General features: G+C 41.4%; 1 protein-coding gene and 1 long non-coding RNA gene across 5 annotated transcripts in view; one reads left to right on the top strand and one right to left on the bottom strand.

Moving 5' to 3' along the window:
• Positions 1 to 16,674, top strand: part of P4ha1 (prolyl 4-hydroxylase subunit alpha 1) — a 58,546-nt gene that overhangs the window by 34,713 nt on the left and 7,159 nt on the right. For 2 of the 4 annotated variants that reach the window (XM_042266366.2, XM_042266364.2), the window contains 3 exons: positions 2,376 to 2,446; positions 11,889 to 11,988; positions 15,405 to 15,458. In XM_042266366.2, coding sequence (XP_042122300.1) covers positions 2,376 to 2,446; positions 11,889 to 11,988; positions 15,405 to 15,458 — 225 coding nt within the window. Of the gene's footprint in view, positions 1 to 1,163; positions 1,235 to 2,375; positions 2,447 to 11,888; positions 11,989 to 15,404; positions 15,459 to 16,674 lie in introns of all 4 variants that reach the window. The other 2 variants (XM_076557207.1, XM_042266365.2) reach the window with 1 other exon arrangement.
• LOC121824816 (uncharacterized) overlaps positions 15,518 to 16,674 on the bottom strand; it is a 37,241-nt gene continuing 36,084 nt past the window's right edge. Inside the window, exon 4 of the long non-coding RNA XR_006066816.2 lies at positions 15,518 to 15,860. This is a non-coding gene — a long non-coding RNA (uncharacterized LOC121824816). The remainder of the gene's footprint in view (positions 15,861 to 16,674) is intronic.

The raw sequence follows: 16,674 nt of genomic DNA, 5'->3' as shown, positions 1-16,674 counted from the left end.
TCTCAGATGTCCCCCACCCTTGTAGCCTCCCCCCAAAAAGAAAAACAAAACCCCACAAGTCCAACTTGTGCTGCCCATGCAAACTTGAAGTTTTTAAAGTTTTATTATTTTTCCAAACGTAAACTTTTTGGTTTTACCAAAAAAAGAAAGGAAAAAAAAAGATGGCACTGTAGATGCAGATTTGATGTGGTGCGTCTGGGGGCTGTCCAGGGACATTCTCAAAATTCACCTCTTACTGTGACTCCATATTTCCTCATTCTTGCTTGAATTCCTCATTCACTCCTTTATTTGTAGTCAGACCCAGTTTACCAGTATTCCTTGGTAGAATACTTGTGAAGAATTCACTTTTGAGATGCAAGGCCTAAGTCTCCAAAGGAAATCCTTTAGTTGGGGTTGTTTTGGGGACCGCTGGTTAATTGTCTGTTGTCGCGGAGTCCCTCTCCCGTGTCAGAGTCTGAAATGGTTGTCCTGCTGTCATCGTTCAGCCCAGCCGCTGCTCTTCTACCCCCTGCAGAAAGGCTGATGTGCTGCGTCTGTTACTGAGCACATACCATCTCCTGAAAAGATAAACGACCTTAAAACACACTTTAGACAATATTAACCTTTGTGAACATGTCTCATTGGAGTTACGCTCGGAGGTTTTAGAGTAGACGATTAATTACAAATAGCCTTTTGTTTTCCCAGACAGGGTTTCTCTCTGTAGCCCTGTCTATCCTAGAACTAGCTCTGTAGGCCAAGCTGGCCTTGAACTTACAGAGATCCACCTGCTTCTGCCTCCTGAGTGCTGGGATTAAAGGGGTGCACCACTACCCTGCACTGTTTAAACAGCCATTCTTACAGTTATAAGTTGTACTTCACATTTTAGGAATTTTTCTTATCACATTCTCTAACTATTGAAGAAATTTAATTTCCAGTCTTTTCTATTTATGTGGCCTGTATTCATGTAGTACAAAAGCAAGTAAAATAATTTTTAAGAAACACACCAAAAAAACTAAATGGCTTTCAAGGCTCAACACAAGGTGATTGGAAGGGTATTGAGTTATTTTCTCTATTCATCCTCTTGTTTAAAGAAAAAAAAAGAAAACCGAGAGATCTGACTGGTTAGGTAAATGTGATTCATTTTTTGTCTTGTAATGCAACTATTTTGATGGTTGGCTTCACAGCTGAGGCGAGCCACCATTTCAAACCCAATAACAGGAGACTTGGAGACGGTACATTACAGAATTAGCAAAAGGTAAGAGATATATGCTGCATATTTTTCCTCCTAGAGTATTTGAACATCCTACCAGAAGTCTTATCATTTATAGAAGTAGGTCATTTCCAGTCTCCAGCTCAAGTGGCCGCCTTCCACATATAAAGAGTGATGCATGAATGCATGCTTTGTGTTTCACAGGCTCCCTTTAACTAGAAGTTCTGTTTTTACCTGTTTGGTCTCATGTCTCAGGAATTGAGTGCTCTGTATTTTAAGATCAGGTATTAAACACCCAGGAAATTGCCTGGTCCTTTTCTGTTTCCCTCTGTTGTGAGAGTGGGAAATAAAGAAAAAGAAGCCATGGGTTAATCTGGGTAGAGGACTACAGTGCCTCACACCCTCTTCTGTGGTGATTGTCCACTCTAATCTGCCATGGTCATTGTGGAGTCATCTGTTCTTACTGGAGTTTTTCATTTAAAACAAAAAAAGTCGGGGCTGGAGAGATGGCTCAGGGGTTAAGAGCACTGGCTGCTCTTTCAGAGGTCCTGAGTTCAATTCCCAGCAACCACATGGTGGCTCACAGCCATCTGTTATGAGATCTGGTGCCCTCTTCTGGCCTGCAGGGACATATGCAGGCAGAACACTGTATACATGATAAATAAATAAATCTTAAAAAAAAAAAAAAAAAAAGTCACTAGCCCAAAAGTTGCCTGTGGAAAGAGCAGTTCAGTCTTCCAAACGACTTGTGATCTCTGTTGATCTGAGTGATGCAGAGAGACTGAAAACAGTTTTGTCTTGATGAAAGTTTTAAAATGATGATCTCATGTAGAATACTTTTGAAACTCTATTTGAAGAACATTAAACTTCTAGACCTGGGAAAGTTCCTGTGAAACCCATTGCTGCAGATCATTTCCATACAGCCTCAAATGATTTTAGTTCAAAAAAGTGAAAGGACAATAAATACATTGACAATCAAATTCTGTCAGCCATTTTCCTCCTGACTCAGAAGTGGCTGATCTGCCACCTTCCTGAATGTTTTGCTGATTCGAACCATTACCCACCATGCAGACCAATCGGAATCCTTCCAATCACCTGTGGCTTGGCAAAACCAACCTGCGTGAACAAAGCCCAAACGGCCTGCTGGAGTGTAAGCCTTTGTCCTTTCTCTTTTTTCTTTTTGTAGCTGAGCCGAGCTACAGTACATGACCCTGAGACGGGGAAATTGACCACAGCACAGTACAGAGTATCTAAGAGGTAAGGGAGCAATGGAGAGAACTTGAGGCATACTTGGAGTGTTCTTTCTTGAGAATCTCATTTTGACAAAATATGATTTTGTTTCTAAGATGTAGATGTCAGGGCAAGGTTTTGATATCTGTGCTCAGTTCTCATGGTGGACCAGTCAGCAGACACAGGCAGTTACAGGTGTTTTCCAAATCCCTGATCAGTATAAATGCCTGGTGAGGCTCTGGCAGTGCTCACTGGCACACGAGTGTCTCATGTTGAGAACGCCTTAAAGGCTCTGCACAGAGCAAGGCCCAAGGTAGACTCTGCTGTGAGTTCCCTGTGCGTCACCAGGAACTGTGAAAGGAATGCCTGGAAGGACAGTGAAGCGGCTACAAGTCAGTTTCAAATTCCTTCCTTTTAGCAACATTTAGAAGTTTTTTTTTTTTTTTTTTTTTTTTAAATTCGGAGCTGAGGACCGAACCCAGGGCCTTGTGCTTGCTAGGCAAGCCCTCTAGCACTGAGCTAAATCCCCAACCCTAGAAGTAATTTTTAAGACTGTGGTGCAGCTCAGCTGAGTAAGTAACCCTGAGTAAGGTTAGCACAGCACTGACTCACCTGTGTGGTAAAGGTTCCTCAGGTCGGAAATGAAAACAAATGTCATTCAACGGAGTTCTGTTTGATTCTAACCCTAGTTAAATTTTTCCACAGATGCAACAATTACAGAGATAAATGCAAGCCCTCCCCATCTCATTATAAACGTTTAAATGTATTTGATAGTAATTGTTTAATCAATTGCTTAGATTAATATGTACTAATACTAGTTGAAATAACTCAGTCTGAAGCTACTGCTTTTTAAATTTGTTTTAAAGGGTTTTTTTTTTATTGATTTATTGATTTTGTGAGCATGCATGCATGCGTGTGCGTGCGCGCACCTGAAAGTAGACATGTAGGAGTCAGATGTTCTCTGAATTTGTGAGTTGGATCTCTCCTTCCACCTTGTTGAGCCATGGTCTTTCTTGCTACATCTGCCATGCTGTTTACTCAGGACTAACTGGCTCCTGATCTTCAGGTAACTGAGTCTTCCTGTCTTTACATCACATCTTTGCATAGGAGGGCTGGAATTAGAGACCTTTAAAAAAAAACAACAAAAAAAACAAACAGAGATGGAACTCAGGCTTTCGTGGCATGATCTGAGTTATTTTACCTGCCCTAAAGATAGTTTGTTTTTTTTCTTTTTTTGGTTTTTCGAGACAGGGTTGCTCTTTGTAATTTTGGTGCCTGTCCTGGATCTCACTCTGTAGACCAGGCTGGCCTTGAACTCACAGAGATCCGCCTGGCTCTGCCTCCCAAGTGCTGGGATTGACTAAAGGCGTACATCACCACTGCCCAGCTAAGGATAGTATTTTTAACACAAGCTTTTATGTAACAGGAAATTTATAGTTTTATCAGTTATAAATATTTTTGTATTCGGAAACGAGACTGTGAAAAATGAACTTTTGGGTATAAAATTAAAACTCTAGAATAAGATTCCTCAAATTAACATGCTTGACCTTTAAAACCTTTTTTATTGTTAATTTGTAACACTGGAAGTTGAACCTAGGGCCTCTCATCTGTTTCCAGCCTAAGGCTAGCATTGGACTTGTGGTCATCCTGCTTCATCCTTGTCAGCATCTTCCTGTTGGCAAGTGCCACCATGGTTGACAATTGATAGTTTGAGTCAGGCCATTCTTTGTTGTTGCCTATTTGAGCACGGTTAGCACCATCTCGGGCACCCACTAAACGTCACCAGGGTGTAGGGAAAGTTAAGTTGCTTGTTGTGCTGTGGTAGGACAAGTCCCCACTGACCTCCTACTCTGCCTCCTGAGAACCACTGACTAGGAGATTGGGATGAATCAAGTTCTGGGTGCAGGGAGGAGGAATGGTGTAGGATTGTCAAGTATTGTGTTCATTGTTTAAAAATGTGATAAAGTACATTTTATTTATGTGTACATGTGCATGTTGGTGTACGGTCACGTACATGCTGCATGTAGTGCACATACGGAGATCACAGGGCATTTTGTAAGCTGCTGTGATGGTGCATGCACTCAGGAAGCAGAGGCAGGAGGATTTCTATGAATTTGAGGCCACTCTGGTTTGCATATCGAGTTCTAAGGTATTCAGGGTTACATAAAACCAGGATAGCTGAGGACATCAAGCTCGGCAGCATTTATACCCCTCACTGGTCCTGTTCATGTTTTTCTAACACTAAATAATAGTGAGCAACAAATCAGTGTGGTGTTGTATGTTAAATATATTTAACATAAAAATAATTTCCTAGAAGTTATCAACACTTTTAAAGTAACAGGATGAAATAATTTGAAACTATTAAAGTTATATTGAAAGTTATCAGTTAAAAAACAGTACAAAGAAATATGTAGATTTTAATAAGTATTTTAAAAAGTACTGAAAAAAATAAAGATTATTGGTATAGCAAAAGCAAAGAGACTGCCTAGGTGATCAGATTCAACATTGCCATACTCCTTTTATTTACTTATTTTTTCACTTACTTGGCAAAGTAACATTCCCTTCATGTGTTAAGCATGAACATAAATGTGGCATACATGTTCTGGTTTTCTGTCTCTCTCTGCACTGGTCCTTGGCTCTTGTGCCAAAAAGAGTAGAGGAAGGAAGAGTTGCAGGTTTCCTAGCATTCTCGTGGTTGAGTCCTCTCTAACAAGATAGATTACCAAGAGAGAAGTGTGCAGAGTTACTTAATGACTTAAGACTTTTTCATGACTTAAGGCTTTCAGAAATGAAGACCCAAAGAAACAGAAAACCATTTGATAACGTAAATGGTTGAGTAATGGTGACGTGCTCTAACAGTAATAAACTGGAGGAACTTTAGCTGGGTCCACTTCTTCAGACACTTGGCATTTCTGTGTCCAGGTCTTAGTGGTCAGACTTCTGTGGCCTGCTTGCCACAAACTTACCAGAGACGTGGATGAATTAAAGTTAGCCATAGTCTTTAGATCTACTAATTATTAGTAGCTTTAGATCTACTAATAATCAGAGCAGTTATCCTTAAGGAACATGAACAGATAGTGAGGATTTGCAAAAAACTAATTTGAGTGAATTTGTTCTAAGACATGATTTACTGTGCTTCTGTGAACTGTAATCAATCTTAATTTCAAGTTAATCCTAGACTGATTTTCCATTCTGTTACTGAATCTAAATATGACCTTCTTTGGCCAGGTGTGGCTGTGCATGCTTATAATTCCAGTATTCAGGAGGCCGAGACCAGGGAATCTGTGAGTTTGAGGTTACTCTAGTGTACATAGGGGACCCTGTCTCAAAATAAAGTATCCCCCAAAAGCTGTTTCTACATTTCAGAGACTTGCGCATGGGTTTGATATTTTCACAGTCATAAAGTTAGTAAGTATTTTAGGTTCTCCTGATTTGGATGCTTCTAAGGAGTATTTAAAACTTCAAAGGAGGAAAGGGAAATGATACAGTTTTATTATAAGCTTAAAAATTAAAAAACCAAACTTTCATGAATGAAGTGTTTTGGATGACATTTTAAAAAGTTTTCTATATATAAAATAGACATGATGAAGGAATTCTCAGGCAAGTACATCATTGGGCTCTTACTGGTTTCAAATAACTTCTGTTGAAAGTGATCCACAAATATTTGTTTTCTTAAAGCTAACTACTCTCAAACATTTCAGGCTTCCTGTTTAAGTATTCTAGTTTTATAACCCTGAGAAGTGGCTTTATTGGGTTACTTGAGAAAGGCAAAGTCATACTTGATGTTATACATTCTAAGTGGCAACAGAAGGCTTCCAGCTAGTAGCATACAATGCCTGAGAATAATTTTGACCAGTCTTGGCGAAGTATGGTGTGTTTTAAATGAACTAATGAAAAATGAACTTTATATTTCAATGACTTTAATACTTATTTGTAAAGAAACGTATTAAAATAAAAATAAGCTTTGAGAGACAGACCTCAATATTTCCAGTGGGAAGCTTCTTTGAGTATACTTTAACAAATAAAGTTATTTACTATTAGAGGAAGAATTTCACAGATGAATGAATGAATAGATGGATGGATAGGTAGACAGGTAGGTAGGTAGACAGGTAGGCAGGTAGGTAAGTAGGTAGGTAGGTAGGTAGGTAGGCAGGCAGGTAGGTAGGCAGGTAGGTAGATAGGTAGGTAGGCAGGCAGGTAGGTAGGTAGGTAGGTAGGTAAGTAGGTAGGTAGGTAGACAGGCAGGTAGGTAGGTAGGTAGACAGGCAGGTAGGTAGGTAGGTAGGTAGGCAGGTAGGTAGGTAGGTAGATAGGTAGATAGGCAGGCAGGCAGGCAGGCAGGTAGGTAGGCAGGTAGGCAGGCAGGCAGGCAGGCAGGTAGGTAGGCAGGCAGGCAGGCAGGCAGGCAGGCAGGTAGGCAGGTAGGCAGGTAGGCAGGCAGGCAGGCAGGCAGGTAGGTAGGCAGGTAGGTAGGTAGGTAGGTAGGTAGGCAGGCAGGCAGGCAGGCAGGCAGGTAGGTAGGTAGATCCAGATACTTATTATCACTAGTGGGAGTCAAGTTTTCTTTGTGGTGCCAGCGATCTGTGCTAAGCAGGTGCTCCTCCCTGCACTGTGTCCCTGGCCCTCTTCTTTTACTCTATTTAGAGACAGGCCTTAGTAAGGTATTGATGCACAGTTGGCCTTGAACATGGGATCCTCCTGTCTCAACCTCCCTAATACTTGGGAGTACCCTAGTATAGGTCTGAGCCACTGAACATAGCTGTGAAAACTTGAAATTTGAAGTTTATGTTAAAATTTGAAGTTATAAATAAACCCAACATTTTGTTTCCCTTATAAATTATGAGAAAAGGGTTTCACAGAAGAAAATATGTGTTCTGATGTCAGTTAATCTAATAATCCCTTTTGCTCTAGCAACATCTGCACTTTGTAACATTCCAAGTGATTATATTGTTTTGTGTAGAAGGAAAGGTTCCAGCATTCCAGCAAATGGAATTTTCTTTGGCAGGGCACACATGGAAGTTTGCTACTGTTTAAAAAAGTTCAGGCTGGCCGTGATGGGTACCTGTAGTCTCAGCTAACTGGGAGGCTAAGGCAGGATTGCTTGATTCCAAGAATTCAAACTATGTGTAACATTAAGCAGGTAAATCATGTCTGTCTTTTTCTATAGGAAAACCAAATACCCCCCAGCCAAAAAAATTACCTCTTATTGCCGGCTGGATAAATGGCTAGATGAGATGAATGGAACTTAAGGTTTGAAAGGTTCAGTTAGGCACTGTGAAAAGACAGTGAAGTTGGGTGAATTCTGAAGTCAGCTTGCTGTAGCACAGATCCTGCTGTAAAAGTAAACAGTCTGCTTCAACTAGGAGGAAGGGTCTTTGATTTTGGTGGATTATTCTTGGAGACAGTTTTCAATTTTTCACTCTGAAGTAATGATTTCTGACAATCATTTATTTATAATTTCATAATTATATTTATATGTCATAAACATAATATGATATTTATACCTAAAATTAGGGTGTTTTTAAAGATTTATTTATTATGTATACAGTATTCTGTCTGCATGAATACCTGCAGGCCAGAAGAGGGTGCCAGATCTCATTACAGATGGGTGTGAGCCACCATGTGGGTGCTGGGATTGAACTCAGGACCTCTGGAAGGACATCCAGTGCTCTTAACCCCTGAGCCATCTCTCCAGCCCCACCTAAAATTAGTTTACTCGTGTTGCTAAGGAGCAAGTATAAGAATCTAAAAGTAGTTTTATAATACTAAAGCAAATATGCAGAATCTGGGGTTTTTGTTTGTTGTTTTTTGAGATAGGGTCTCTATGTAGTCCTAGCTGTTCTAGAACTTGCTCTGTAGACCAGACTAGCCTCCAAGCTAACAGAGATCCTCCTCATTCTGCCCCCAGAGTGCTGGGCTTAAAGGCAGGAGCCACCATACCCTGCCAGAATGGCATAAATTTCAATGATTTCAGATTGTTTAAAACTGCCCCAATGTTTAGCATCACTTCCCTCTAATGGGTTAAACAGTGGTTTTCAAAGGGAGAGAATCAAAGTGGACAGGTGTATAGTATTATTATTGCTTAATTATCCTATGAAGACTATTAATTTTTCAGTCTAGCTAATTAGTCTTTGCCAACCATCAAGCACTTAAAGAATTATTGCTGGGTGGTGATGGTGCACATCTTTGATCCCAGCACTCAGGAGGCAGAGCCAGGCATATCTCTGTGAGTTTGAGACCAGCCTGGTCTACAGAAAGAGATCCAAGACACTCACCAAAACTATACAGAGAAATCTTGTTTCAGGGGAAAAAGGAAAAAAAAAAAAAAGAATTATTATTAGAAATTGGAAATGTTGCTCTTAGGAACTAGTACTTTATAAGCCCAGCATTATCATTTGCCTTTACAAAGGAACAGTATATTGATGTTTTATTAGCTAATTGTAACATGTTAGTTTTCACATCTGTGTTGTGGAAGGTGTGACAGTGTTCAGATTGGGTTACTGACATCTTCCTGTGGTGGTCTGTAACTGTCGCCCAAATGGAGGATGTTGTTTATTCCTCAGCCAACTTTCCTGTGATGCTTTTAAGATTTGTATGTTAAAAAGAAAAGTCAGGATTATTTAAAGTAGAGGAATCTTGCTTTTAAAAAATGTAATTTTTTTAATTGAAGTAATTGAAAGTAAAGCCCTGTTATGAGTCCAAAAGGAAGATTTTGGCTATTTAATTTTTAATAGAGGATGCAGTGCATAGAATTACTAGAGCGGGTAGGTGGATGCCAGAGGATTGGGAGTACAGCTCACAGTGAGTTCAAGGCCTGCCCGACCACTTAAGATCCTGTCTCAAAACAAACAATAGACATTTAAAAAGTTGGGAGCTGTCGGAGAAGTGGAAGTAGAAGTTGGTTTCTGTCTTTGGGTGGTAAATTTCATGGCTTCATGGAACTTCACTAGAACATACAGTAACCTTATTTTGTGATTAATGTAAATAAAATATTAGGGATGAGTATATCCCCTCAGTGTTAAAATGTTTGCCTAGCATATGTAAGGTCCTGGGTTTCATCCTCAGCACTACAAAATGAAATATAATAAAAGAGATAGAAAAGTGATACAGAATTGTTCTTTTTACTGGACAGTTAAGTTAGATTTTTAGCAAGAATACTGTTAAAACAATGGACTGTAGAATCAGAGCTTAATGAGAAGGAAGAAAATGTTGATGGACTGGTCAGAAGCAGAACAAAGGATATACTGGAACTTGGGGTTCCATCTTGGTTAAGATCTGAGGTTCACCCTTGGCCTTACATCGGCGGTACAGCTTCCAAGTCACAAAATTCACTTTTTTATTTTATGTTTAAAATTTTTTCATTTTAATTTTACTTTATGAATATGGATATGTTGCAGATATGTCTGCATAAATGCATGGCATGCCTGCTGCCAGCAGAGTCCAGAAGAAGGCATCAGATACCCTGGAACTGGAATTACCATGTCCCAAACCCAGGTCCTCTGGAGGAGCAGCCAATGCTCTTAACTGATGAGCCATTGTTCTAGCCTTATTTTTACATTTTTAAAAAAATTGTATTTACTTATTTAGTCCTTTTTGTGGAGACAGGGTTTCTCTGTGTAACAACCCTGGCTGTCCTGGAACTTAATCAAATCTGTAGACCCGGCTGGCCTTGAACTCAGAGATCCACCTGCCTCTGCCTCCTGAGTTCTAGGATAAAAGTGTGTGCCACCACTGTCCAGCATTGTTTTTACTTTTTAGATTTTTACTAAGTTTTGTTTTTCAGGCAGGGTTTTCTTCTGTAGCTGAGGGTGACTTCAGACTCTCAGTACTGTCTCAACTTCCCAAATCCTGGGGTTGAAGCAGCATCGACTTCAGCCACTGCTGTCAAATACACCTTTCAAAAACGTGCATTTCAGTTGTGCTACGTTCTTTTAGTTGTGCAGTTATCATTTAATTCCAGGCGTTTTTATATAGTAACACTCACTAAACACAGATTTCTTTCTTCATGCGTCATGTGGAGACCAGAGGTTGATGTCAGGAGTCTTTCTTGTTTTCTGTATTTTTTGTTTTTTTAAACTGAAGATCTCTTGCTGAGCTTGGAGTCTGCCAGTTTGACTAGTCTGCCTAGCCATCTTATCTAAGGATTCAGTCTCTGTCTCTTAAGGACCTGGACACTTTATCCACTGAGCCATTTCTCCAGACTTCTTAAACATTTTTCACACACACCCCCAATCATGAATCCATGAAGGGAGTTACTCATTACCCACCCTACCCCCACTCCATACCACCCCATGGCAACCAGTAATTGCTTTCCATATTGATTGCCTGTTCTGCATATTTCACATGAGTGGAGTCATAGAGCATGAGGCCCTTTGTATCTAGCTTCTTTCACTTCACATGTTTTTAAGATTTTATGTTACAGCATGCATCCTTGCTTTATTCCTTTAATGGCACAATAATTCATGTTTTTAGATTTACTACATTTGTAATGAGTCTGTTCATAAATTGATGAACATTAATAAGGTTGTTACTTTTTGGCTGATAATGTTGCTATGAACATTTCTGTATTCATGATTTCGTTTTTCTTGAGTATCTAAATAGACATAGAATTGCTGGTGGTAAAAACTATGTCTAACATTTAAAGAAAGTGCTAAACTGTTTTCTATAATGTCTGCACCATTTTATTTTCCTGCCAGCAATGTATGTATAAAACTTATTTAGGCATATAATGCATGAATTTGTCCCCAGTAAAACATCATTGTGGAGCAGCCCCCATACCCCATACCTTTGACCTACTCTAGTCAGCTTCTATACTGTATGTAGAAGAAATAATTGTTTCCAGCTTAATATGTATTTTTCTGAAACGTCCAGAAAATTTCAGTGTAAATAGGTGGTGTGCCCCAGCAGTTCCAGCTGTTCAGGAGACTGGATAAGATTCCTCAAGCCCAGAAGTTGGAGATGAGGCAATAAAATGAGGCCTTGTCTCAAGAGAGAAAAGGAGAGAGGGCAGGAGGATTCTCAATATAGGAAGTGGCATTAATAGTTTTCCTCCATTAATGCAGTATTTCATAGAAATGCAACGTGGGATTTCCTCTAACTGTAGAATGTGTCACCATTAAGAAACTATTAGTGAAAATCTGTCAGACGAGCAGATCAAGCAGATGAGTTGCAGGTTTATTATCCGGCTGGGTGTGGTAGTGTACATAGGTTATCCTAGTACTTGGGAGACTGAATCGAGGGAAGCTGCAGATGAAGGCCAGCCTGAACTCCACAGTGAAACTCAGAAAACTAAGGGTAAGAAGGAAGTGTCATGGTAGACATTGGTTTAGCATGCAGTGTCCTGGCTGGATTTGATCTCTAACACTGTGTTGAAGAAGTTTGATGTCCTCTGTGTTGCTTTGAAAGTGGCAGCTGTTGGGCTTTTATCTAATGAAACAGTAGCCATAAAACTGATATTTTCTTGTCCTAGTGCTTGGCTGGCTGGCTATGAAGACCCTGTGGTGTCTAGAATTAACATGAGAATACAAGATCTCACAGGACTAGATGTTTCCACAGCAGAGGAATTACAGGTAAGCAACCGCAGCACATCTAAAGTTATTCCTGCTTCTCCAGGAGGCTCTTCTGTAGATTTCCTGCACTGAACAGATAGTGCTTTACTTGTACAAGCGACCCTGTAAGTCAAGCATTCAAAACACCTAATCCACTGCAGAAATTGAAAATTTGAAAGATACCTATTACTGAACTTAATATTAAGCATACGCTTAACTTTAAAATTTTCAAATTATATTTGTCATGGTACATGCATACGCATGTATATGCTGTGGGTCCTCAGAACCGGACTCAAGTTACCCGGCTTGGTGGCCTTTACCCACTGAGTAAAGTCATACTTGTCCCTCATTTTTCTTGTTAATTCCTGGACCCAGCCTCCTTATGAATGGCTGGGGTGACTTTGGCTCTTTAAAAGGTATTCTTTAAATTGAGGTATAATTGGGTGTCATACATTTTACCTTGGTTTAGGTATATTTACTTGGTTGTGATCTCATCACCATGATTTAATTTCAGATGTTTTCATCACCCTAGCAAGAAACTGTCCATACCCTGAGCAGTAACTTCCTATTCCCCTTCCCAGGCCCCGGTACCACTGGCTACTTTTTGCTTCTATGAATATACTTATTCTGGATATTTTGCATATAGGAATTGCTTAACTTGTGACCTTTATATCAGATTTCTTTCACTAAAATTATGTTGCTAAGGTGTATGTATGTTGCAGCATGTATCCCTACTTTATTCTTTTTAACAGCATGATCCCTTTTGTGGGGTTACCTTTTATCTGTCTGCTCATCAGTTGATGGATATCTGGGTTACTTCTGCTTTTTTGTTGCTGTGACTAATTGTGCATGCAAGTTTTTGTAGGACCAAACATGGGAAATTCCCACGTGTGTTTTGTGAGTGTGTGTACAAATGAGAGTGAACTCATGTGGCAGCCCTGCACTTAACATCTGAAGAGCTTTCAAGCTGTTTTCCAAAGTGGGTGTGACAGCAACACATGAACCTCCTTAACACTGTCCCTTTCTGGTGTTAGTGCAGCATGCACAGTGAGTGTGAACTGCTGTTATTAAGGTTCCCTTGCGTGTTCCTGATGAATAATGATACTGAACATCATTCACAGGCTTATTGGTCATTTCTCCTGTTCTGTTGATTTGTGTTCTTTATATATCCTGGATACTAGTCCCTTGTCAGACAACTGACTTGTAGATAGTAAATCCTGTTCTGTGGCCTATCTTCACTTTCTCAGTGGTGTCCATTAACACAGGTTTTAATCTATGTGTGGTTCATGTATTTGCACACCCACGAGGAAGTCAGGTGTTGGGCAACCCTTGAGATGGGGTCTCCCTGAAGCTGGAGCCTCGGTTAGGTTGTCTAGTCATTGAGCCCCAGTGATCCTCCTGTCCCTCTGCAGACCCTCACCTCATTTCCCAGGGCTGGGCTTCACAGCCCCAGCTGGGCCCTGCTTCTACAAACGTGGGTGCCGGGACCCCGCCCTCGGGGCCTCCTGCCTGCCAGCACTCTTACCCTAAGCCCTCTACCCACAAGTCTCGCTGCTGCAGTTTTTCCGACACTTCCTGCTGCTTGTGTCACGTGATCCACAGCCAGCGCTTGAGTTTCCTCCTGTAGTGAGAGCTTCTGTTCTCTTCCTCGGTGCGCTCGTAACCAAGTCTGTGGTCTCGAGCGTGTGACCGCGCACTCTATCTACCCTTGGCCCTGAAGAGTTCTATTATCACTTACGTTCGAGTCTTAGGTCCGTTTGGATGGTGTTTCACGTGTGGTATGGTGAGGCCGCTCCAGTTTCATTTCTTCCGAGTGGGTGTCAATTGTCCCAGGACCATAGGCTGAAAAGACTTTTTTTCTAGTTAATCGTCCTGACAATTTACAACATTAGCAATAATGGAGAACCAACGTGTTGTACTTTTTGTTTAAAAAAATGGTTTGAATGGTACTTGTCCCAGTTTTATTGTGGACTTCCGTTTTGTGACGTGTCGCCCTTCTGAGTTGGTTTTGTCCTTTCTGCTCTCAGATACCCGGAAGTATCTGAGGTGACATTCTCCTCCTTCCACTCACCTGCCATCAGGAAGGTCCCCAGGCTGCTTGCCTGGTCTCTCAGACAAGAGTGGGCACATCTCCCTTGTTGGCATTTGTGTCTTCATGCTCTCCGCTGTGCTGTACTGCCGTCTCTGCCCACTGTCACTTAGGTTTGTCACTGCGGTGGGCAGGTGACACGGTCCCGCTGTGCTGTCTATGACAGCCCTTGGGGTAGTAAGTTGTTCCAGGAAGAACAGGAGCAGGCCCTGCGCCTCGTGCCCTTAGTCAGGACAGCACAGCAGCTGAGCTGACGGCCACTGCACAGCAGGCAGCCTGGATCAGAGTTGCTGAACTTGTCCTCCAGTCTCTGATCATCCTCCTGGGTATTTGATCTCATTATTTTTTTTTTTTGGTTTTTTCGAGACAGGGTTTCTCTGTGTAGCTTTGCGCCTTTCCTGGAGCTCACTTGGTAGCCCAGGCTGGCCTCGAACTCACAGAGATCCGCCTGGCTCTGCCTCCCAAGTGCTGGGATTAAAGGCGTGCGCCACCACGCCCGGCTTGATCTCATTATTTTTAAAAACCATTTTGATGTGTTTTTTCTGACCTAGTCTGTTTACCCTACTAGAGAATTGATACATTTCTCCTTCCTATAGGATACAATTGTTTCCACAACATAGCAAGTAAAGGACACAGTGTAATAATTTACAGATGGCGTCTTCTCTGTCATGGTGGTGCTCTTAACTGTCCATTTGTCAGCATTTGATTTTGTGATGGAGGATAGGGTGAAAGAAAACATCATTTTCATTTTATATTGTGCCCTAAGTTATAACTGTGATGTGGACTTAGAACAAATGCCTCTTTTACTGGGGCATCATGGGGAACATCTGGATTATTAGGACCCTACAGCAGGAATGATTACATTGGTATGGACTTTTCCCCTTTAACCTAAAATGATGAAAATTGTGTAAAAGAAAATTTATTTTTGTTAAAGTGCATTGGGTAGAGAGATGGCTGAGTGATTAAGAGCACTTGTTGCTCTTCCAGAGGACTGGGGTTCAGTTCCCAGCAACCACATGGTAGCTCACAATCTCCTGTAACTCCATTTCCAGAGGACCCGATGCCCCCTTCCTGCCTCCACAGGTTCCAGCACATATGATGCACATATAATCATGAAGGTGCATGCACACGCACACACACACAATAAATAGTTTTTAAAGTTTACCTAACTATATAAGAGGTCAAAATGGGGGCTCTTAAGAATTTTTGAATATTAATCTTGGTTTCTCCCCCCCACCCCCTTTGTTACTAGAGGTTGGACTCAGGAACTCAGTCTTGCTTTGCAAACTCTGGGCCCTTGAATGGTAATATTAATAGTTCTCATTCATGTTTTGTTTCTTTCCTTCAGGTAGCAAATTATGGAGTTGGAGGACAGTATGAACCCCATTTTGACTTTGCACGGGTATGTGAAACTAAATCCACTTTAGGTACTCCATGTTTAAAGATAGATCTTCGTGGTGCTTGTTTAAGACAGGCAGACTTTATTGGGGATGTGGGGATGGTGCAGCTGTAATGAGGATTTCAGTGAGAGACTAAGCTGAACTCCAAGTTATGGGGCAGGGGACAGTGGGCATAGGGAGCCGATGACCGAGCAGTGATTGGGCTATCTTGCTGCACAGGGACAGGAGCCTGATGAGATACTAGGGTGGAGGGATAAGCATGAAAGGTCCGAAACCGGGGCCCAGCTGAGGAGAGGGTGCAGAGGAACTGAGGTGTGGTCAGGAAGAATGCCTTTGTGGATTCTGTCTTCATATAAAAACCCGTTGACTGCTTGAAAGTTGTGCCAGGAGATCTTGAGAAGTCTCTGAAGAAAAGAATAGCAAAAGCACTCAAAAACATAGAAGACTTTTAGTTCAGTGCATTGGTGAGCCTGGAAGAATGAAAGGTTATTTCCCGCAGACACACTGAACAAAGACAGTTGTGGATGAGGTGTGAAGGAGCACTCCTGTCAGCGCCTGGAGCTCTGAGAGGTTTGCCCATAGGCCTCTAGTCAGGTCCCATCGTTAGGAAAGAAAAGATGCCTTAACACCTGCTTCCAGAGGGGAACTGTTCCCTAGGAAGGAGTTTGATTAAAGCGTAGACCTGGCCTCAAGGGAAGGATTAATGTTTCTCAGTGTGGAGTGTGGCAGAAGCAAATTTAAAAAAAACAATCTGTGGATAAGGTGAGTCTGGAGACGGTAGCAAGCAGCAGGCAGACGCCCACTCAGTCACTGTGTGGTCCTTAAAAAATCAATAAGGGGCAGCAGAAGTTTGAAAAATAAGCAAAGGGAAGTTATTCTAAATAGAAAAATGTTAACTTGTAAAAAAGATGAGAGCTGAGAGAACTGAACCGGGCGATAGGTGTGAGATGAGAGAGAAACTGGAGTCTGGGAGCTGAGTGGACACGAGACTGTTAGAGTGTGTCATTATCAAGTCTTCATTTCATCAGGTCTCAGCATAATCGCTGACCTTTCTGATACCATGCTGTGTGATTCCACAAGCTCGCCTCTTCAGGGTAGCAGCAGTCCTGGCCTGCAGCAGCTCTCTACTGACTTAGCTCAGGTCCCTGTGTGCTCTTCTGGGGAATCCTGCAAAAACCACACTTTTGTCTCTTTTCCTCTTATTCCCGAAACTGGAAC

This window comes from Peromyscus maniculatus, chromosome 21 (genome assembly GCF_049852395.1).
Source record: "Peromyscus maniculatus bairdii isolate BWxNUB_F1_BW_parent chromosome 21, HU_Pman_BW_mat_3.1, whole genome shotgun sequence".
NCBI lineage: Eukaryota > Metazoa > Chordata > Mammalia > Rodentia > Cricetidae > Peromyscus > Peromyscus maniculatus.
The sequence above is the reverse complement of the archived record's forward strand: the minus strand, read 5'-3'. Positions and strand labels throughout refer to the sequence as shown.